This window comes from Lissotriton helveticus, chromosome 5_1 (genome assembly GCF_964261635.1).
Source record: "Lissotriton helveticus chromosome 5_1, aLisHel1.1, whole genome shotgun sequence".
NCBI classification, from domain to species: Eukaryota; Metazoa; Chordata; class Amphibia; order Caudata; family Salamandridae; genus Lissotriton; species Lissotriton helveticus.
In genome coordinates this window covers 1,991,127,522-1,991,147,529 of record NC_136065.1, presented here as the reverse complement: position 1 = coordinate 1,991,147,529, position 20,008 = coordinate 1,991,127,522, and the positions used below count along the sequence as shown (strand labels likewise).

The following is a 20,008-nucleotide window of genomic DNA, read 5'->3' as shown; positions in this document are numbered from 1 at the left end:
CTTAATCATGACTCACCAACTTCAGGTGGGAGACTATACACACACCAGACAGAAATGTAATACATTCACAATTGTTCAAGATCATTTTTATTTAACTGCTCTGCACATCAATCATGTGACCAAGCGCTGCAAATAACTCACGACCAGCAGACTCCCCTCAGATCTGCCAGTGCCGATTTTAATCCGGCCGTCAAATAGCATTCTTTGTGTAGAAACATGTAGCAGCACCTTCGTGCTCAGAACTTCTGCAGTTTTAGTTTTTCAAGTCTACATGTGTCAAACCTCTCCGGACAGCCCACGTGGTATACACTCCACACAAAACTACAAGCACCAAGAGGTCACACTGACACGAATACCTGTTGCCTCACAATAACTCACATGCGATCACCCCACATACGCAGTTACATCCCAGACTGAAACCAAACCTGCAGTAGACAGACTAAACACAAGCATTGTAGTCTGGTGCCATAACTCCTAATCCCGGCACTGGATTTATTCACTAGCATAGTTTGAGACCATGTGCTACATGCAGTAGAATGCTATGTACTAGTATATTGTTAAGGTCCACACATCCAACCCCAAGGCATTTACATCTCACGCCGAAGTCGACCACCTCCAGGACCAAGGAACAGACTAGATGAGAACAAACAGGCTGAAGCTACATGCCGATGAGATAAATTCTGATCTTCGGAAACAAAACTCCCCCTGGTGGTCTAGACCAACACCTACATTCGCCTAAATCTGGGGCTCATCCTAGACAAACTCCATGACAACACTAATCAATGCAGTAAACCCCTCCTGCGGGCTATGTAAAATATTTAAGTGGCTGCCACAGAACACAGACCGTCACTCAGTCACTCATTTCAAGCAAGCTAGACCATGGCAATGCACCACAATGCGGAATTTCCAAGCAGTCTTCAAAAACTCTAGAGTCTAGACCATCCAGAACGTTACAGCAGGTCTTATACCACACCTTCTGCACTGCCCAACACGGCCAATTCAAAACTACACAGGCAATGCCATACATAATATTGGACCAACATACCCCAGCTTCATACAGTTCCACCAGCCAAGCAGTCATCTATGCTCTAGCCCACTCGTTCACCCCCCCCCCTTGTATTCACGAAAACAAAGGCGGACGATTTTTCTTGCAACGCACATCAATGCTTCCTCACTCAGTTCTGCAGGAAGATTAAGACTTGGCTCTTCATATAACTCAGTGGGCATCGTATGCCTACTCATTTGCTCCAGCACCAGATACCCTCACAGGTGATTGATGCGCTCTACAAATTAGCATTACATTGGGTCTGATGTACCATACTTGGTCAGTTTGCTCTTTAAGTGATTTTTTAATTTGCTATCAAAGGCACTCAGTCCCAGTTCAAACACTGCACCACAAACCAAAATCTTTTCATTTTTTTATTTTTCTGAACAGAAATAAAGGCATATTTTTTATCTGCATATTTATCGCGTCCCGATGGTGACCTGCCACACTCTGATGAGGTTATCCGTGTACCCAGCAAACAAAGTCTGTAAAAGAAAAGAATGGGTAGATTAGCGTTAAGCAAAATTAACACCACAAAGCAGCAGATTTTACAATACAGATTGTAGCTGGTCAATTCATTAATCCCCCCCCCCTTCTCGGTCCCATCAGAAGATCAGCCACAGCACTGATAAGTCGATAAATCACTGACAAGTGCAGATGGAAGAGTAGAATGTACATGCCTGATCCGTCACAGGAGAGGCCCAGGAAGAATAGCTGTGGTCAAATCAGTATTTTAAACATAGAAACAAGATGTGATCTTAGCATTAAGACTGCTACTCCACAACACTACAGCCCAGTAGCAAGCGAAAGCAATCTTGTTTACCTGCCCATCAGCAGACCATGCCAGCGAGGTGCATTGAGGTGGTTCAGCTTTGCTACTGTTGCTGATCACTTCCTGCTTTAGTTCGTCCACAATAATCTTCCCCTCCAGATCCTGCAGGGAAAAAACATAAGATGCAGGTTAAGATGTTGGATACACAAGGTTAAGTTGATCTGAAAGCTCAAGATAGTAAGCTAGAACAGTTGAGCAGCAGAAGGTATACTCAATTGAAAGCAAGTTGGTGTCCAGTACAAGTAGAGAAGGACTCAACCCGAAATCTTCAATGGAAATACAGGTTTTTGGGAACATATGGCAAGTGACGCTTTTTCACAGTAAAAAAAAAAACTAGGCCTTCCTTACAAACTATGCACTCGCCCCCCTCCTCAACCCCCTCCCTGCCTACATACGAAACCATCCCCTATTCAAGCTTCAATGTAGGGAGATAAACTCAGAAACCCACTCAAAACTAGGGGCGGGTAATAAATATTTTAAGGTGAAGTTCCTGCCAAATTCAGCCAAGAGACGAAGATTTGATTTTTAGCATACCATAGTGCGATTTTCAGTTGCTGGGAGGGCACCCTCTGAGATTTGCCCCCACAAAAGTAGCCGGTCATGATCGTTCGGCCAGAAAGCTGCTGCTCAAGTAGAAAATTCCACACGAGCAGCAAAACAAGCATTTGCAATAGGTTTTGAATGTAGGAGAGTTCGAACTATTGGCTTTGTAAATGAAAGTCGTGTGTTTTGGGTTCGAGCCCAGTGGTCTGAGAAATTTTAAGTCTTTAGCAATGCAGAATATTATCCTCATATGCGGTAATAAAGCATCCGGTTTGTACACATGATGTAATAAACAGCTTTTCACAAAGTATATGGTTATTTAAAGCTTAAAAACATACCAACTCTTCCTCAAGATTAATGCGAAGCAGAACACAATTTTTTTTATAAAGTTAGGATTCCTAACTTTAGGACTGCTGTGAATATCGAAAGTTTTAAAGTTGGGATTTTTCCTCAGTTTAGGAGAAGTAAAGTTAGGACTCCGAACTTAAAGACTCCTAAACTGAGAAAAATCCAAACTTTGACTTTCGGTATTCACAGAAGGCATTTAGGAGTCCTAAAGTTAGGACTCCTAGCTTCTGTGAATACCGAAATGACAAACCCCCAGATTCAAAGGAACGTTTTGCGAGTCCTTAATAGCGAATTTTAAGGATTGGTTATTAAAGACTTGCAAAACGGCATGCATGTAGAAATCGCATTATTTTATGCAATTACTACTGCTTCCTTATTTGCGATTCGCTAATTGCAAATAAGGAAGCAATTTCAAGGGTGCCAGCGTGTCCAAAGGACACCCTGTAGCACCCCTGAAATGGTAATGTACACTGGTGTTGCGCGCACACATGTCCAAAGGACATGTGTGTGTGTAACATAGAACTTGCAATGCACTAAAGTGCATTTTTCTAAGTTTCTGCTATTTACCGCGTAGTTAGACTTCGCGGTAAATAGCGGCCCCAGATTGCGAATTCGCAATTTTAAGATAGTTCATGAATTGCATTTAAGGAATCTCAAATTGAGATTCCTTATGTGCAATTTAGCGATTTCTAGAATTGCGATTTTTGCATTTGGGATGATAAATCCCAAATGCAAAAATAGCGCTCGCAAAGGGCCAGATTCTCAGAATCCGATTTCGGCTTGATGAATGTAAGTGCCTTCTGTGAATACCAAAGTGAGTAAATGCCTTCTGTGAATACCAAAATGGCAGTAAATTTAGGATTTGGTCCCAAGTTAGTTCTGTGAATCGGGCCACAAGTGCTGGCCAGTGTTGGACTTAAAGAGTGTTGTTTGGTCTTTGAATGTAGTCAATGGAGGTTTCAAGATGGATATGGGTGTGATCCGCATGAAGGTGGTGATACTTTTGAGAATGGAGGCGAGGGGTTTCATGTAGATGTTGAAAAGTTGCAGTGAGAGAACTGATCCTTGGGGGGACCACCTAATCTGCTCCTACCCTTTCTTGGAGTGCCTTAATGAGTAATTTGTGGTTAACATGTATCGAAGGCTGCTGGATAGGTCCAAGAGTATGAGTAGATAGCATGTGTCATTGTCTTAGTGATTTGTGGATAGTCTGACGTTCAGGATCGCTGTCTGGCTGCAACCTTTTCTGAAGCCTGATTGGTGAGGGTCTAGAAAGTTGTTGGGAGTCCATGTTTTGGGCGAGTAGAAGAGAACACATCTTTCCAGGATTTTAGCTTGGAGGGAGATTGGAGACGGGTCTGAAGTTGCTAAAATTGTTTGTCAGAGCCTGTTTTTTTTCATACTGGTGTGACTTGGCCGATTGAGACAGTCCATCATGACTTCAGTTCTCAGGGAGCTATTTATAATCCTAGTCCGGATCGGGGCTAGGGTGAGTGAGCTTTTACACCAGCTGGACAGGAATGGGGTCTGAGACGCGAGATGAGGGAGTGGAGCTGGAAATCATTTGGCAATCTCAGCTACGGAGATTGATTGAAGGTTTTCCAGTTGTTTGGGTTTGATAGCTTATGTATCAGCGAGCAAGCTATTTCTGAAATTTGGCAAAAGTTATCCTAAGTCTTTGGAGGCCTGAGCTGAACACTATTGATAACTATAGGATTTTGTGGTGAACTGTTGAACTTAAAAGTATCATGCTGCCGCTATACATAAAAAAACGAGTCGCTTTACCCGTTGGTAAAGCAGCCCAGGTTAACACCAATGAGAGAGCAATGGCTTACATGGTACATGCACAGATGTCAGCTTGCACGAGGCACGGACACGCTTAACGGTAAAGCAGGAGGGATTGCGCAACATGGAAAGTAGACAGTGAATTAAAAACAGGACGCAGGGCACACTGAGCAGGGAAACATGGACAACTGCACAAGCCAGGAATTTATAATTTGAACGGCATGAGGAAGTGGGGGCTAAAGGCAACACACAAAACTGGGTGAATGAGAAGCAGGCATACGTTGAGCTAGGAGCAGGGGCAAAAGAAAACGTAAGGCTTGACAGTAACTTATAATGTCCATTGTAAACTAATGCATGTAACAAGGGCAGTCTCCAGGCGGTGACCCAAAAAGCAAATTGACAAATGTAAGCTTTTGACCAATTAAAAGAAAGGGTTCTTCTTGTGCTTTTAAAGAATCATATCACACGCAATGGGAGTGCTGAATGCCCAATGCCCATTTATAGACCAAGCGTGTCAAGAAACAAGGCATGCCCTGCCTAAGCGAGACCTCAAAAGAAGCATCCTGTCGTGCTGTTAGTGTTGATTTCTCAGTGCAGAACGAGGTCCAGGTGCTAAAAATCAATTTGAAGTGCCAGATTGGCAGTTTGCAAAACTCAGCGGAATCTTGCCGAGTTTTCACATACCTTCGCAGAATTCTGCAGTGACAACTCCACAAGTTCTGCCCACCCATGCTCAATACTAACAGATTAACCAGTTTGTATACGCTTACACATAATTCGGGGGATGGGGGATTACCAACAGGCCCTCATTTGTGCCAGCCACCATGTAGTTCATCGTTTCTGGACCACAGGAATAAACTAGTGTTCCAAGCATCTGTACAGTATCCAATTTAGGAGTCCTCTATTAGGCTATTTTTAATAGATATTGCATGAGACATACCCAGTTTGTCTTCAAACCCAAGAAATTCTAGTATGAATACAAGCAGTGACAATTTCACCACAACCAGATCATATACAGACCTCGAACAGAACTCATGTAGGACAAGATGTAACCCCCCACCACCCAAAAAAAAAAAACATGCGGGGTCTGCTTGTAATCAAAGTGGAGTACTACAATACCACACTGCTTTACGTTCTGATCAAATGGTACATAAACTCCTTGGGTGGGCGATTAGCATCTGTGGTCGAATGATGTATACACAACAGAACCACAATCCGTGTCAGTAGGGCAAAGGCTGAAGACACAAGTAACTGCTCTAGGTAACTATAGTCTACAATACAAGTTTTAAGTCAGTTCTCTCACTAGCACACTTACCCAAATCTTGATGCTGGGGCCAGTGGCCGCACACAGCCAGTAGCGGTTGGGGCTGAAGCACAAAGCATTGATGGTGTCTCCGCTATCTAGGGTGTACAGGTGCTTGCCCTCATTCAGATCCCACAGCATGGCCTGTCCGTCCTGAGAAGAAAAAGCAACATCAGCTGAGAAATGCATACGCTACATTATGAAGTGGGACAGACCACATATCTAGGTTTGTATGTCACTTTGATTTCCCCAGGACCAGTCAGGAATAGGTATGTAATATTGGACTTGTTGCAAATTAAAATGAAAATTGTTGGTCCAGTTAAAAAGGTGTCAAATCCCATCAATCGGACACTGCACCATTGCCCCTAGCTTGGTTGGTCCTATATAAAACATACCATCTAAAACGAGGCACAATGGTTTCAAAAAAAATAAAAAAACAAAGGCTGAGAAGCTTTAAGGCCAATACAAATAACGGTAATTCAGACTGCGTTTTAATGTTTGGGGGAAGTAGCGAGTCCGCTGCAAGAAAGCTTCAGCTGAATTTATCTGCCCAAGATCTGGCTTTCCCATAAGTTGGTGCCTCATAAGGTAAGCCCCCTTAATACGATTTGAAAAAAGGTCTGTCAGTGTCATGGTTTGCTTTAACAGGAACCCAGAGGTAGAGTAGTGCAGCGTGGAAAAAAGCGATTTTGCAAAGGAACAAAAGGCTGGAATTAGAGGACCCCTTTAAAACATTATGGGCATTGTTGACAATGGGACGTGAATAATTCTCATTTTTCTGCACTGAAACGTTAGCGAGGCAGCAAATCATCAGCACTATACAGTCCATATTCTATTTAGAGTAACCAAATGCCACAAGGCCACTGAAAGGCAGGATCAATATCCGTAGTGTCTGGGTAAACGGAATCTTGTGAAGGTTCCGATGCAAGGACTTCTCAAACATCACATTTCTTAGCACCCCATGGCGGAAGGGAGAAAAAAACCATCTTGAAAAGCGAGACCCCACAATTACTACCTCAGTTGGACATGGCTCTGCTCCAGATTACATCATTCTTGGTTATGCTCATTAGTGAGCAAGCTGAACCTCGAAAGACAACAGTTTACAGGATATGGCGGCAATCTTACAAATTGCCATCAACAACGACAAACCTGGTGGGCTGTGTTTGGACCTGAACCTGAGTTCAGCTTTGTTCAATAGGTCACTGGCTAAGGCTCAGTAGTTCAGAGACCTTAACATTTCAGTAACGCATGAGCTACTCCACTTACATTGTTTTATTGTCCAAACTTTGTGAACGATGCCATACCCATTGGGAATTTATGGGGAAAGGTGACCAAACTTTGTGAACGATGCCATACCCATTGGGAATTTATGGGGAAAGGTGTGAGCTTAGGTTATAACCTGCTTAGGTAGATGAAAAGAAAGTAAGTGGTTAGGTCAGCGATCTTCAAGCATTTACCCGATGACCACATATTTCAAGGACCGCGTGATGAATTGAGGATAGACGTTAATAGTAAGAATGTCAGGCAGGTTCCTGGTGTGAATCCCCCGACAATGTTTTTCGGTAGGGCAGGGTGTTCATTTTAGTGGAGAGTATAAAGATAGTGGAGAAAGAATTTAGCTTGGCACTTGCACATCCGGAGACTGAAGAACATAGCCACCCAATCGAACGTGCTATTAGTGTGCAAGAAACTATTTGCACACCGTTATTTCACATGATCTATAAAATCCAGGGTATATGCATTGTAATTCCTGCTCAGAAACAGCCTCTGCTATCCACATAATATTCGGAAGGCATTAGTATGGTTTCATCACTGCAAAGATCTCAGAATGCATGGGTGGATTCATGCACGGAGTACATACTCGGGCGTGAATCCAGCGTAAGGAGAAAGGCATGGTGGGTTAAACTTACCTTTCCGCCAGAGGCACAAAGCGAGCCGTCGGGGGAGACTGTGACCGTGTTCAGGAAGCCAGTGTGTCCAATGTGGTTGGTCTTCAGCTTGCAGTTAGCCAAGTTCCACACCTAAGGCAGGACATAAAACTCATCTAAAATATTCTCATTCTATAAAACAATGGATGTATAATAACAAAAGAGGTGAGAGGCATATTATAACAGAGGCAGCACCCTGACCCCGCCCCCACAGTGAGAAAGTTACGTAACCATTATTCAAGCAAAGCCACTGAAGCTCCTCTGTGCTGGAGTACACCATTTCCCGTTGATCAGAGATGTGCGCCCTCAACAGAACAGCCATTAAGTTTGCTCAGAAACAGCCTCTGCTCTCCACACAGACAATCGGAAGGCAATTTATAAAGTTTCATCAGTGCAAAACCCAAGGCAGCCGTTCTTTACTTGAGGACAAGGCACGTGTAAGCGTCGACCCTATGAGCAGACGGTGGGGTGGCTAGGGATCCAGTGGCAGAACAAAACCGTGAAAATCCTACATCTGCGGAAAAGTGACAAAGAAGCCATAGTGCTATGACAGTGCCATCTTCATTCACTGGTCTGTTCCATTCACACATTACTTCTGCTCACCACAGCATAAACTAAAGCATGTAAGACTACTTCAGCTATTGGCCAACCAGGGAGTGACTGCCTTCTGTTCTTTCATAAAGGAAGAGACATGCAAAGTAGTCCATAACAATGCTTTTAGGATTTTTTTTTATACATTTTAGATTGGAGAGGACCCAGAAGCTCTACCAACAATGTTTAGCAGAAACAATTAAGCAAACTCAAATACTGGAAAGCCAAGGCGCGGGCATTTAATGCAAAACATAGTGCCTTTTCTAGTCTGTCTACCTTCTCTTGGAAGAAAAAAACTACTAGCTGCAACAATTACAATTCCCACTAGCCACCTGAACAGATACTAAATGTATCTACTTTTATTGCACAATAGAACAAAATGCAGACGTGCCAGCTATTACAATGCCTTTATAACGCCCAAAAACGAGCAGACACCCCTCCATAGCTCAGTCATTTAAATAGCTCACTCTTGTAAACGGTGGACCAAAACACATTCCTCTTCATTTATACCGTACATTCCGACACCAAGTGTTGGCTTTTACATTAATTAGCAATCTTCGTCCACACACAACGTGTGTGTTCGCTACCGAACACCCCCTTTCAGGCTGCTTTTACAGGTCCGAACCTTAAGACCCCGACTCACCTTGACCATCTTGTCCCAACCACAGGATACAATGATGGGGTTACTGCTGTTTGGCGAGAAGCGGACACAGGAAACCCACTCAGAGTGGCTCTCCTCCTGCATGAAAGACATGGTGTGAGTAGAGAATCAAACTGAAAGTAGGACAGAGTAATTAATGATTTAGGTCAACACCGCACAAAACGTACACACCAACAGGGCATCAAAGGCATGGTACAAATCTACTCATGAAAGACCACCCCTGCACCACTCGCACCGTGTCCCATCATAATTGCAGGACTTGTCATCAAACCACAAGGTCCGGATACGTGTCATATCTAATCATAAGGACTGCGAAGAGTGCAACTACAAACAAGTTAAGGCAAGTGCCGCAGGGCACCCCAGATGCAGCCGAAGGGCACTTAAAGCCATCTGATGCATCTTACCCACACATTCCCTTTACTTCGCCACCCGCTGCTCCTAACCCTCACCTCCATCTTCGGGGCGCTGCATACCTGCACGGTGTATTTGCATACTCCAAGTGTGTTCCACAGCTTAATGGTCTTATCCCGGGAGCCAGACACAATCTGACGGTTATCAGCGGAGAAGGCAACACTCAGAACATCCTTGTTGTGGCCCACGAAGCGGCGGGTGGTGGTGCCTCTAGGAGAAAACAAGGAGAGATTACCCACGAGCCGCGAACACAGACAGTACCCAAAACAAGCAGCAGCCATGCAGAGGCTTCAGGAGCCAGGTCAACAGACCTTACCCCCAGAGGAGCAGCCAACATTCCCCCATAACTTACGTAGTAAGATCCCACAACCTCAAGGTGCCATCCCAGGACCCCGAGAGCGCAAACTGGCCGTCCGAGGAAATGACCACGTCACTGACGAAGTGAGAGTGTCCTCGAAGAGCGCGCTGAGGGATGCCATAGTTGGTCTCGTCCCGGGTCAGTTTCCACATGATTACACTTTTATCTAAGGAAGAAAACCAAGTTGCAGTTGGAAATGAGTAAAACATGCACAGAGGACACCGAGACAACGCCAATGAATACATGCAACTGAAACAAGAACATTGTGCACTCGTCTAGTTAGTGGTTATGTCCTTACACAGCCTAGGGAGGAGGAGCACAAGCAGCACCTCACCCAATAGTGCCATGCAAGAGTTACTGTTTGCCTCGTCTGACACCACATTCACCTGTAGGGGAGCGAATGGGCAACACAAAGGCAAATATCACCCGGACTTATGACACCAGTACACAAAGAAAGTAGCAGTGCCCCAAATAAGACCACTCACACGTCATTTAACTCTACAACAGTCCATGCACTTCTAGTAGGCTTAGAGCCAGCACATTCTGATTACTGCGATATCCTACATGTAGAGGCTGTCTCAACACTCAGATTCAGGCATCAAAAACATCTTGACGTGTTGTCCGATGCTCGTTTTCTGGCCCACAATGCCCCTTTCTGCGCCGCTTTTCACTCGCAGTAATCTGCTCGTAATCACCGCTCCGGACATTGCTATACGGCCTGCCATTTCAATTCACAAAGTACCCGCAAGTATGATAACACGTTCCACCACCATACAGCTTTCATGAACATGGCTTCGCTGTCGCCCTGTCCCCTCCAACACATCCTGGTTACCCATTTCCTTCAAGTCGATTACCCACCTCAAGTCCACCCCCAAGCCTACTTCCACGTGCATTGTTAGAACCTACTTCTCTACACAAGCCCGATCTTTCTAACCTTTAACTGAACCGCACTGTAGTTGCGGTCCCACAGCGCCCCTACCCAACCGAGGTGCGCCGTAATATTAATTAGCATTTACGAAGGGCTCAATCTACCATCACAGCACGAAAATGCAGCCAGTGCGCAAACAGCAAGATTTTAGTGCACGATGTGGACAATCCACATATTCCATTGTGCATTCAACTTTCACACACACGTATTGGGAGGCCCTCTCTCCCACAACCACCTACTTGAACGCGGACATCGGTTCTCCCCAGAAGGCCTTCAGCCCGCCCCACTCACCCCGGCTAGAACTCAAGATCATGTCGGGGAACTGCGGGGTGGTGGCGATTTGCGTCACCCATCCGTTGTGACCCTTAAGGGTACCCCGAAGGGTCATCTGCTCAGACATGGCAGCGGCTGGCCAGGAGGGACGGCGCGCGGGGAGGATGGAGTCGGATGGAGCACGGGGAGTGCACCGACAGCTCCTTCTCTCAGACGGGCGGCCGAGCAAAAGAAAGAGCTTCCGGCGGAAGCGGATATAAAGCGGCCGCGGAGACCGGTGACAAGATGGCTGCGCCCTGTCAAACATTCAACATTGTGACACGTGCAGCAGAAGCTAGGCTGCCGAGCACCCTGAACATTTGCCTTTGTCCGTACAACAATATGGCGCGTAGCTCTCGGTCAAACACCTGCCATAATAAGTACGTGCACGGGGATGGAAGCCGATTAACGACGCCCGCGCATAGATACGTAAGCAACCTTGCACTACTACAGATACGTTGTCATACAATACCACTGCACAGCAATTCAATATTAGAATGTTAAGCATAGAGGAAAGGCAGCATGAAAGCACGAACTCAATCCGTACAGCAAAATGGCGGCGCTGTGTAACCACTTACGTAATACAAGCCAGACACGTACAGTACTTCCGTAAGTGGTGTGCAAAGTATCAGGAGGGATGGCTCTTAGTTTCTTTTTCACATTTCGATAGTTGTATTTATATAGGACTTACTCTCCCTGACGGGGAGTTGAAGCGCTTTTCTGGTAGTAGCACCATACTCCGGAAACGAAAAGGATTAGTGATGGATTCGTATAAGGATATATGAGGTTAGTATTAGAATAGGGAGGCACGAGTACATTTGGGCGAAGGACATGTGAGCCTGTTCGATTGAATGGAGAGTAATGGATAGATATAAGAGGGAAGAAACCTATAAGTGTTAATTGGGAGATCGTAGTAGTAAATTGAGGTCTAGTAAAGGAGAGATGGAGGAGGGATGAGCCTGTAAGGGCTTAGGGAGAAAGAATCTGACTAGAAAACAGCCCCAGCCTGTGCAGGTAAGAGCGGTAGGGCCGGGTGGGAAGCTAGGCTAGTGAGAAGCTGACCATTCTGAAATATCGCCTGCAACGTGTCCCACTGTTTGACTGTCCCATCCTGGAAATAATCGCCCATAGTATGTATACAAATTACTTTAATGGCTTAAATGAACTCCTTCTCTTTCCTCATTGGCAATCACACACACATTTCCAGTGGCAATCTGGGGGAATATAGCGGGGTAAGTCCCTGCATTTCAGCAGACCTCCAAAGGAGGTTCCTTGTGCAACCCACAAGGTCTATGGTGTGATAGCGCTTGACTGGAGCCTCAACAAGGTACTGTGGCAGCGTAAGGGGATCCGCTGCCGCCTTTTCAATAAATAGCTGTGGACTGTTGGGGGCACCATGCAACCAATGAAATGCGTGCATCTGTTGTGCGGCACAGTAATATAATTCAAAATTGGGAGCACGGAATCCGCAGGCGGAATAAGGTTTGGTCAGTGTCTCCCATCTCACTCGTGGCTGCTTACCGGCCCAGACTAGGTGAATCAGAAGAGAACATAGCATACAAAAGAAGGATTTCAGAATTAGTATGGGTATATTGACGAACAGAAACAATAAGTGTGGGAGTACTATCATTTTTAGGCGTGAGATTCGCCCCAGTAAGGACAGTGGCAGACATATCCATTTGTCAATGGATTCTGAGAGTTTATAGTTCTTAAGGACCACAATCTCTGGGTCAGTATGAATTTGTATCCTCAAATAGCGAGTAGGCTCCATCGTCCATGCAATAGGGTAGGGAACGTCAATCAGTACAGTGCAAGGGGTCAGTGGAAACGCCACCGGTTTATTCCAATTGATACACAAACCAGAATGCTTACCAAACCGTTCGACTTCCTGCAGCATGGGTTTTAAATTTAGTGATGGTTCCTTAACATATAAAAGTGTGTCATCTGCATAGGCTGCGATCAATAGACTGTACTGATCGAACCTTAGGCCTCGATGTCCATGATATTCGCGCAGCGCGCAAGCCAACGGTTCAGCTGCAAGTGCATACAACAAAGGGGAAAGAGGGCACCCCTGCCATGTGCCTCTGGTAATGTGAATTGGTTCTGAGAGCAGCCCATTCATGTGCACCCGCACCGCAGGCTTTTCATACAAGACATCAACCAATTTGACATATCTCTCTCCCATGCCCCCCGTCTCAACACTGCACTCAAGAAGCGCCACTCAATGGAATCGAAGGCCTTCTCCGCATCTAAAAATATAGCTGCAGCAGGTATCTCTGGATCTATACTAGCCATAGCTCCAAACAGTGCGCTCAAATTACTGGCCAACAAACAAGTTGACACGACTCCGACTGTTCGGGGGCCACCAATAGTGGAAGCAGGGGGGCAATGCGGTTGGCAAGGATTTTAGCAAATATCTTAGTTTCAGTATTCAGCAATGAGAGCGGCCTGTAGGACGAACACTGGTTCAGGGGCTTGTCTTTAACAATGTGATCAGGGTAGCCTCTCTCATGCTCAAGGGCATTTCCCTATCTGTGGCCATCTCCTCAAATAAAAGTACCAGTTGTGGGAGTAATTGATCAAGATATGCTTTGTAAAAAGCTACAGTTAGGCCAGCTGATCCAGGGGCTTTATTGTTGGCCATTGTTTTCAAATCTGCAGTGATTTCCGTAGGGCGCAGTGGGGCCATCAAATGCTCCCTATTTGAGTTTGTAAGCCACTTCATGGCTATATACAATAAATATTCTTCATCCAACTCCTCATTGTCAGATGGCCGCAAACTATAAAGTTCTGAATAGTAGGTACGTAATCTATCTGCAATTTGTGTAGCTCCGTGTAGGGCTATGCAATGTTCATCCAGTAGCTCCAGCACTTCGTTTGACCCCCCCACAGGCCTAACCAGTGAAGCCAAGGTTGTACCGGGTCGCTCTACCTCTCTGCACACCCTCACCGTAGCATATTTCCCTAGATGTACCACCTTGGCCTGTGCTACCTCATTATATTCATCTGTCTTAGCTCTTATCTGGCTCAGGACTTCCGGTGACGGATTTGCAACCACTTGTTGCTCCAGCTCCGCCAATTCCCACTCGAGTCTTTGTAAGCGCCCCCTAATGGATCTAAGCACGCCAGCAAGCTTTGTAATGACCGCCCCTCTCATAAACACTTGAAATATTTCCCATATAGTGGCCATCTTGGGTACACTACCCATATTGGTGGCTGTTGGACCTGGGATCTCCAAGTCACATAGGGTAGCTTGGCACTAAATGGAAAGGCTTAATTCAAAGGCACATGCGTTAAGTTTGCGTCACACCCTTCACTAACATAACGCCCATCCACTCAAAAATAAGGACACTACACCAGGTTGGAAAAATACGGCCTGTTTTATAAAAGTAGATCTTTAGAATCTTTCAGACTTTTAGTAGTTTACATCCTTATCGTAGGAAATGTTTCTATATTTGATCATTTAAGACATTCATAAATCTGCACATTGCTTCAATGGATTTTCTTTTCCCCACATTGGAATTACTTCCACAGATTCCCTGACACCTTAACTTTTCAGCAGTGTTATAACAGTTCGATTGAGATAATTAGACAGATCGAGACGAGTGGATGACGACCAGCCGCCTGAAACTGAACTCGGACAAGACGGAGGTCCTCATCCTGGGCTCCTCACCCTCCGCCTGGGACGACTCCTGGTGGCCTCCCGCCCTGGGCACCGCACCCAAACCAACAGACCACGCACGAAACCTGGGCTTCATCCTGGACTCCTCCCTCTCCATGACCAGACAAGTCAACAACGTCTCCTCGGCGTGCTTCAACATCCTACGCATGCTACGGAAGATCTTCTGGTGGATCCCCACCGAGACCAGGAAGACCGTCACCCAGGCCCTCGTCACCAGTCGACTGGACTACGGCAACGCCCTCTACGCCGGTACCACCGCCAAGCTCCAGAAGAGACTCCAGCGGATCCAGAACGCCTCAGCCAGACTCATCCTCGACATCCCACGAACCAGCCACATCTCCGGACATCTGAGAGACCTGCATTGGCTCCCCGTCAACAAAAGAATCACCTTCCGCCTCCTCACCCACGCACACAAAGCCCTACACGACCAGGGCCCGAGCTACCTCAACAACCGAGTCAACTTCTACGCACCCAAACGCCACCTCCGATCAGCCAACCACGCCCTCGCCGCCGTCCCCTGCGTCCGAAGAGCGACTACAGGAGGAAGGTCCTTCTCCTACCTGGCCGCCAAGACCTGGAACTCCCTCCCGACTGACCTGCGCCTGACCCAGGACCACCTCTCCTTCAGGAAGAAGCTGAAGACATGGCTGTTCGAGCAGTAGCGGCAACCCCCCCCCCCCCAGCGCCTTGAGACCCTACGGGTAAGTAGTGCGCTCTATAAATGTCCTTGATTGATTGATTGATTGATCATCACACTCCAGGGAGGAAGTCGGATTGTACGTTACCCTGGGATTTTCGTAGGCAACAGCAGCTGGGAGTTACAGTTATTTAGGTATTGGTTCCTTCGATGGTACACTTGAAAAATTGTATTTTGTGGTGGTCTATCTAAAAGGAGATGGAACAGGAAGGTTATCTCATCACATTACACAACTTACAAAGCATACCCTTTATTCTAGGATGGTCTGGATATCTTGATTACACCATTCAGACCTCCATCCTCTGCCCCATGTTATTCCCTAGTGACTATCCGGCTCACTTCTGAAACGGCTTTATGCCCTAGTCTCTCATATCGTTTACTTGTGCCTGAAATCTCTCCCTTCTACAACACCCTAATGACAATCAGTCACAGGAAGAACCAGCCTGGCGCTTGAAGGAACTGTTCTCGGTGAAGCAAGTCTGGTTTTACACGCTGGTGGGCTGAAGGGTCACTGACTAGGCCTTCATTCAGTCACGATACGGGCCTGGTTGCAATCTCCTCCTCCGCCCCCGCTATTCCGGTTTCCCAGCTTATTTCTGTTTTGTGGCTCTGTCCCTCAGATTCCCCTCAGCGCCGGCTCCGTGTTCCTGACCGGCGAAGGCTCCACTTCCCGCGGGCTTGGCTCGCCGTTCTTCACTCTGTGAGCCCTTGGGTGCGCGAGCGGAAGCTTCCGCGTTCCTCCTCCTCCTGGCTCCGCACACACGCAGGTCTCCGCCTTCGTCCGGGTTCCTCTGGCGTCACCCCGCCTCTTCCTACATCGCTGCCGTCTGACTCCCGGGGTTTACCTCGGCTTCCGTCGTCCTCGCAAGACGTCTGCTGAACTCCTCACCCCCACCGCAGGGGGATTCCTCGCCGAGCCACAGCTGACCTTAGGGCCTCCACTCGGTGAGTGCTCTTTCCACTTTTAGTGGCGGACTGACGCTTGTCTTTCGCGGCGCGACCTCAGCATTCAAAGTTCCGTGCTGGTGGGAGGACGTCTCACAGCCCGGCCAGATAGCGCTCTATTCAGCAAAGACGAGCGGAACCCAGAAATCCCACAGGCTGAGTTGACTCCTCCAAATCAGCCGTCACTGAATCCAGAATTGTGAACCAGTTTCCTCTTACTATTCCAACATCAGTTGGCCATGCCTTTTAATGTCCAAAAAGAACTATGAAGCGATGGGTAGCTTCACTCTGGCAGGGCTTAGTCAACAGAAGGGGGGGTTGCGTCGTCACAGTAGAGCAGCCGGCCTATAAGTCGATCTAGCTTCTCCCAGTGCGCCTCCTTCCCCTCACAATTGCCTCACTCCTTACCAGGACCCGACCAAGTTCTCTGGTCCCTCTAAAATGGCCGCCCTACAGTTGGCCTATTTATACCCCAGGTTCCATTTGTCCAGAACAGGCCAGAAGGTTCTAGATCCCCCATACAAATCTATGGCCAGTCCCCGAGGTAATCAGTTGTGGCAGTTGGAAGCCACCATTTTGTGTGTTTTGTGAAATCCAGTCAGGAAGGCCCCTAGGCCTCAGAAAAAAAACAAGCATTTGCAATGCAATAGGTCTCGCATTATGAAAGTTTGAGCTATTGGTCTTGTAAATGACAATTTTTTTATTTATGTGTTGATTTAGAAAATAGCTAAATTAATAGCTTTGTCATTTTCAATGCCAATAGTTATAACTTTCGCACATGTGACGACTATAGCATTTGTAATGACACATGTTTTGTATTTACGTGACTTAGATGTATTGATATTACAAATAGCAACGGCTTTTAATTTTTAAAAATAATTAATACTTAAATAAAAGTGATTGTAATTTATATTGGCAATAGCTTAAACTTTTGTAAATAACGTTTGTGACGATTATGTTCAGTGTATTTTATTGTGATGAAAATCCAAGAACAGAAGTGAAATAACATCTTTTTGTGACATTTGTAATAAAGCTTGAAACATTGAGAGAACATAATTGAACCAGTTGTTGTTGAATGGTTGCACAGATTGATGCTGTGGTGGTGGTGCTGCTGAGTTTTCTCTGAATCTGCACTCTGAATCTGCACTCTGAATCTGCACTCTGAATCTGCACTCTGAATCTGCACCCACAATCTGCACTCTGAATCTGCACTCTGAATCTGCACTCTGAATCTGCACTCTGAATCTGCTCCCACAATCTGCTCCCACAATCTGCACCCACAATCTGCACCCACAATCTGCACCCACAATCTGCACCCACAATCTGCACTCTGAATCTGCACCCACAATCTGCACTCTGAATCCAATCTGCACCCACAATCTGCACTCTGAATCTGCACTCTGAATCTGCACTCTGAATCTGCACCCTGAATCTGCACCCTGAATCTGCACTCTGAATCTGCACTCTGAATCTGCACTCTGAATCTGCACTCTGAATCTGCACTCTGAATCTGCACTCTGAATCTGCACCCTGAATCTGCACCCTGAATCTGCACTCTGAATCTGCACTCTGAATCTGCACTCTGAATCTGCACTCTGAATCTGCACTCTGAATCTGCACCCTGAATCTGCACTCTGAATCTGCACTCTGAATCTGCACTCTGAATCTGCACTCTGAATCTGCACCCACAATCTGCACCCACAATCTGCACCCACAATCTGCACCCTGAATCTGCACCCACAATCTGCACCCACAATCTGCACCCACAATCTGCACCCACAATCTGCACTCTGAATCTGCACCCACAATCTGCACCCACAATCTGCACCCACAATCTGCACCCACAATCTGCACTCTGAATCTGCACTCTGAATCTGCACCCCCAATCTGCACCCCCAATCTGCACCCACAATCTGCACTCTGAATCTGCACTCACAATCTGCACCCACAATCTGCACCCACAATCTGCACCCTGAATCTGCACTCTGAATCTGCACTCTGAATCTGCACCCACAATCTGCACCCACAATCTGCACCCTGAATCTGCACCCACAATCTGCACCCTGAATCTGCACCCACAATCTGCACCCACAATCTGCACCCTGAATCTGCACCCTGAATCTGCACCCACAATCTGCACCCACAATCTGCACACTCTAAATCTGCACCCTGAATCTGCACCCACAATCTGCACCCACAATCTGCACCCACAATCTGCACCCACAATCTGCACTCACAATCTGCACCCAAAATCTGCACCCACAATCTGCACCCACAATCTGCACTCTGAATCTGCACTCTGAATCTGCACCCACAATCTGCACCCACAATCTGCACTCTGAATCTGCATTCACAATCTGCACCCACAATCTGCACCCACAATCTGCACCCACAATCTGCACTCTGAATCTGCACTCTGAATCTGCACCCACAATCTGCACCCACAATCTGCACCCACAATCTGCACTCTGAATCTGCATTCTGAATCTGCACCCACAATCTGCACCCACAATCTGCACTCTGAATCTGCACTCTGAATCTGCACCCACAATCTGCACCCACAATCTGCACCCACAATCTGCACCCACAATCTGCACTCTGAATCTGCATTCTGAATCTGCACCCACAATCTGCACCCACAATCTGCACCCACAATCCGCACCCACAATCCGCACCCACAATCCGCACCCACAATCCGCACTCTGAATCTGCACCCACAATCTGCACCCACAATCTGCACCCTGAATCTGCACTCTGAATCTGCACTATGAATCTGCACCCACAATCTGCACCCACAATCTGCACTCTGAATCTGCACTCTGAATCTGCACTCTGAATCTGCACTCTGAATCTGCACCCACAATCTGCACCCACAATCTGCACTCTGAATCTGCACTCTGAATCTGCACTCTGAATCTGCACCCACAATCTGCACCCACAATCTGCACTCTGAATCTGCACTCTGAATCTGCACCCACAATCTGCACCCACAATCTGCACTCTGAATCTGCACTCTGAATCTGCACTCTGAATCTGCACCCTGAATCTGCACCCACAATCTGCACCCACAATCTGCACCCACAATCTGCACTCTGAATCTGCACCCACAATCTGCACCCACAATCTGCACTCTGAATCTGCACTCTGAATCTGCACCCACAATCTGCACCCACAATCTGCACCCACAATCTGCAGTCACAATCTGCACTCTGCACACTGCACTCTGAATCTGCACTCTACATATGGTATGTTATGCTTACATACGTTCCATATATTATCCATGTATATGCCACATTTAGTTAAGAATATATGTTCTGTTTAGTTACATTACTTTGTTTGTATACCCTTTTATGCTGCTCTAAAGTTATTTCAATGGGTGAAATGCAGAGCCTGGGTAGCAGGAAGGAGAAGAAAACAGTACAACTTAACAATACTAAATATATTGTAAAAAACACAAAACGCTCGATTTCAAAGTGCTGTTGTTTCAGCTGCTGTATTGTAATTGTTGTTGATAGTTTAAGAATCTTCTAATAAACGACTAACGACCAAGTAAAACGGTTAAAAGGAAATGTAAAGAAAAAGAAAAGAAAGGGAAAACAAGGCAGTGCTGGGAGGGGGGCTGCACACCAACTGAAGTGC

The 20,008-nt window shown here is 46.4% G+C and overlaps 1 protein-coding gene and 1 non-coding gene across 3 annotated transcripts; both read right to left on the bottom strand.

Annotated features, from left to right (window-relative positions):
• Positions 1-1,406: 1,406 nt before the first annotated feature.
• Positions 1,407-11,274, bottom strand: RACK1 (receptor for activated C kinase 1). 2 transcript variants are annotated; one of them, XM_078645708.1, is made up of 8 exons: positions 11,025-11,274; positions 9,800-9,971; positions 9,486-9,657; positions 9,019-9,114; positions 7,767-7,877; positions 5,869-6,009; positions 1,869-1,979; positions 1,407-1,530 (listed from the first exon to the last, which is right to left on the bottom strand). In XM_078645708.1, the coding sequence occupies exons 1-8, from the start codon at positions 11,131-11,133 to the stop codon at positions 1,465-1,467; spliced, it is 978 nt and encodes a 325-aa protein (XP_078501834.1). In that variant the 5' UTR covers positions 11,134-11,274; the 3' UTR covers positions 1,407-1,464. The 2 variants fall into 2 exon arrangements, with proteins under 2 accessions (XP_078501834.1, XP_078501835.1); XM_078645709.1 differs by having other exon boundaries at positions 9,510-9,657.
• LOC144756960 (small nucleolar RNA SNORA13) lies at positions 10,092-10,223 on the bottom strand. Its single transcript, XR_013595434.1, has one exon. It is a non-coding gene; the product is annotated as a small nucleolar RNA SNORA13 (small nucleolar RNA).
• Positions 11,275-20,008: the final 8,734 nt, after the last annotated feature.

Excerpts from the sequence above, each read along its gene's own strand:
- RACK1 (XM_078645708.1), bottom strand. The coding sequence starts at position 11,133 with ATGTCTGAGCAGATGACCCTTCGGGGTACCCTTAAGGGTCACAACGGA. Across the intron at positions 9,115-9,485 it reads GCAGCGCCCCGAAGATGGAG|GAGGAGAGCCACTCTGAGTG; the intron begins GTGAGGGTTAGG and ends TCTTTCATGCAG. Across the intron at positions 6,010-7,766 it reads TTTGTGCCTCTGGCGGAAAG|GACGGACAGGCCATGCTGTG; the intron begins GTAAGTTTAACC and ends TTTTCTTCTCAG.